Source organism: Limulus polyphemus, unplaced genomic scaffold (genome assembly GCF_000517525.1).
Source record: "Limulus polyphemus unplaced genomic scaffold, Limulus_polyphemus-2.1.2 Scaffold449, whole genome shotgun sequence".
Lineage (NCBI taxonomy): Eukaryota > Metazoa > Arthropoda > Merostomata > Xiphosura > Limulidae > Limulus > Limulus polyphemus.
The window spans coordinates 279,525-282,810 of NW_013666059.1; the positions used below are offsets into that span (position 1 = coordinate 279,525).

Consider the following 3,286-nt stretch of genomic DNA (forward strand, 5'->3'; position numbering starts at 1 on the left):
GACGACTCTACATGTTTCGACGTTACAACGTCATCCTCAGGAGTCAACTTTTTGAAGGCCATAGATGGGCCTAAATAAAATGTTTTTAATTGTGTACCAGTTTAACATTGAATATTATTTATGATTTCAATTACAGATTGGTTGAATTTTAATAAGATGAATAATACAATTTTATGGTTTCAATTGTGAGAAGAGGAGTACTATAAGAATCTTGATTCTTGTATAAAAACATGTCATTAATGTTATATATGTTTGTAAAGTGACAGACAAGTAATTTTTAACAATGACTTTATAATATGAAAACTAAGTTTATATATTTAATAGGTAAACAAACATGTGCACCTTTATTACTGTTTCCTACATCAAGTCAGTCAACAAAACAGAAAGTTGGTAACTTATACTTGAAAAAATGGATATGGGTGGTTAGTGTTGTTTTTTCCCCAGTTGTAGTTTCTAAGAAGTTTGAATATTGTAGAAAATAGGTATGGAACAAAGTGAAAAGTACATAATTTGATCTTTCCATCACTTATCATGAAATAAAGCACAGTTCAATTTATCAATTATCCTAGAACAAAAATATCTAAATATAAAGGGGAAATAGCGAAAGGCAATTTGTCATGTCAATTAAGAATATTTTTGTTTGCACTTACAGTATTTTTTAGTATTAATGTGATAAGTCTTTACTTCCAAGAAGTGCATTAACAAGTGGTAATAATTATATCACTTGATCTTATGAAATGACATCCATGATCACTCAAAGACACAGTGCCTTATGTTAGTATTTTAAGACTTTGACATACTAAGGAAGATATTTACAAAATATGATAATCTCTTAAAGTCAGCCCTAATAACGAATAACAGATATCATGATACATAATTCAATTAACAATCTTTCAAATTCATTTTTGTTCGATTTTCTTGTTTCCTTTCTAATTTTTTTGAGAAAAAAGCAACTGAAATTCAATCTACCCACAGTATTATGATGAATGCTTTTGAAATTAGGAGATAAAGTATGTCATACTTAAAGTTTAAAAGTGTTAGTTTATTATATATATATCTTATTTTAAATTGATAAAGAATCATTACATTTTTTAAGTATTTTCAATGAAATGATTCTCACTATACAATACCACAGACAAAAATATAATTCATGTACATGAGACTGCTAGGCCAATTGAGAAACCAATCAAACCATTGTGCATACACATAGCAATATGGTGTGACAAAAGATTATTTCCAATACATGCATTAGTATCTTATTGCTCTCCTTCTTTCTAACTCTCTTTCTTGTGACATGCAGAAACAGTGGGCATCATTGTCATTTATTGACAGAGGCTGTAAAAAGCTCTTGAAAGTATATCTTACCTTACATTTAGGGCAACGCTGAGCATTGATTTGGCCATGAGTAGTTTTCTTAGCCCATGATTTCACAAGTCGATCTCCCTTTTGGTACTGTTTACAGGTTAATTCAATATGCCAAGGGGAGTGGCAGCTAAAGCACCAATCTAATTGGCACTCTGGGCATCTTATCCTACTGGAAAATCACAAAATAATAACTGAAAACAAAACAATATGTTACATTTTTGGTTGATAACTAGCATAATAAGTTTTTTATATTTAATCGGTGTTTCAATCAGATGAAGCTTTTGATAAACTTAAAGCAAAAAAGAATATACCACTTTGCACTAAACTGAAACTCGTTAATTTATACCAATAACATAATATAAACATGTATATCAAAAAGACAGTTCAAGCAATGATAAATAACCTAAATAAATATGAAAGATGTGATTTTGGATTTTCATATTTTATTCAAGTTTGAAAATAAGAAAATAAGTGTCATTCAAACACATCTTAATTTTTTAATTTCCAAACTACTTAACAGGATAATTTAAATAAATGTATATAACAAAAAGTAAAATAACAACTAACTGGATAAAATTTAAATTTAGAATATAAAATCCTCCAAATAAAATGTCATTCAGCTGATAATTAAATTTCTTGATAGAAGCTTTTTCATATCCTGGTTTAACTTTACATTCCTAAATTTAGGAATTACAAGTAATACAGTATAAAAGTAAACTATCAGGTATCAAACTTGTGACAATATTAGATGTCAATTACTCTAAATACTAATAACTATTTAAGTAATGCTTACGAAATTAAGAGTTTAGGGGAGATATAGTTTTCAAAATAATTGGCAAGTGTAACTGTTAAGGAGTAAACTGCATCTATATGTTAATGTTCCGAGTTTGTGGAGAAAAATACATGGGCAAACAGAAAAGTTTAGTATTTGTATCAACTTACACAAGTAATATGTAACAATTTCCAAAAAGAACCCTATCCCTCGCTCAAACCACTTTTATAAAAAAAAAATTCAAAGTAGTGCAATGCTAAAATAATAACCCAGTAAATAATTTATTTAAAACAGGGACCATCTCTAAAAAGACTCATGTTTTGGTGTTCTTACATTACCAACATTAAATAATATATTTCACAAGTGCTGTTTTAAATTATTCACTTTTATAGATTTATCATAACACCTTACAGTGAATTAAGAGAACAATATTGTTTTCTTATTTCCAGTCTTGGAAATGTGATATTGTACAAACAATATGATAAAAATCTTTTATCAACAAATTCTGTCTTCTTTGGTTTCTGTGGAGATAAAACTTGTCTACATTTGGAATAGCTTAACATGCTTTAAACAGGTTAAAACTTGTCTAGAATTGGCAAAGCTTAACATGCTTTAAACAGGTTATATACGTTATCATTCACCCTAATTTACTCCATCAAGCACATCACGTAGAGCAGTTATTAGAGGGTCATAAAGCAATCATAACTTGTTTCAGCAGTTCACATTTATATTAAGCACTCACATCTATTTGATATTTTCAATAAACATCCAAAAATATCACCTTTCTACCATCATCTAAGCAAAAAGACATTTATTTTTTCTCACCACGTGGTGGGCTAATAACTTAGGTTTCCTTATGAATTCATTTAATTTCCTAAACAAAAGATTTCACCTTTTCAGGATTTAATGACTTATGAATGTGATTTTTTCATGTCTATTTCATGATCCCTAATTTTAGTAGATTTCACAAACTCAGTCAGGATTTTTCCAATTTCTATTAAATTATTATGAAATAAAAGCAAGATAAATTATTTACATGGATAGGATTACAAAACAGAAAATCACAAACATGTAGTTTAAATTTCACTTCGATATAGGAAAAAAAAAAAATATATATATATATATATATATATCTTGGTGTACTTTGGT

The 3,286-nt window shown here is 28.1% G+C and overlaps 1 protein-coding gene across 3 annotated transcripts in view; it reads right to left on the bottom strand.

Annotated features, from left to right (window-relative positions):
• LOC106458346 overlaps positions 1-3,286 on the bottom strand; it is a 42,409-nt gene that overhangs the window by 9,046 nt on the left and 30,077 nt on the right. For 2 of the 3 annotated variants that reach the window (XM_013917854.2, XM_022384534.1), the window contains exon 3: positions 1,366-1,534. In XM_013917854.2, coding sequence (XP_013773308.1) covers positions 1,366-1,534 — 169 coding nt within the window. The remainder of the gene's footprint in view (positions 1-1,365; positions 1,535-3,286) is intronic. The other variant, XM_022384535.1, reaches the window with a different exon arrangement.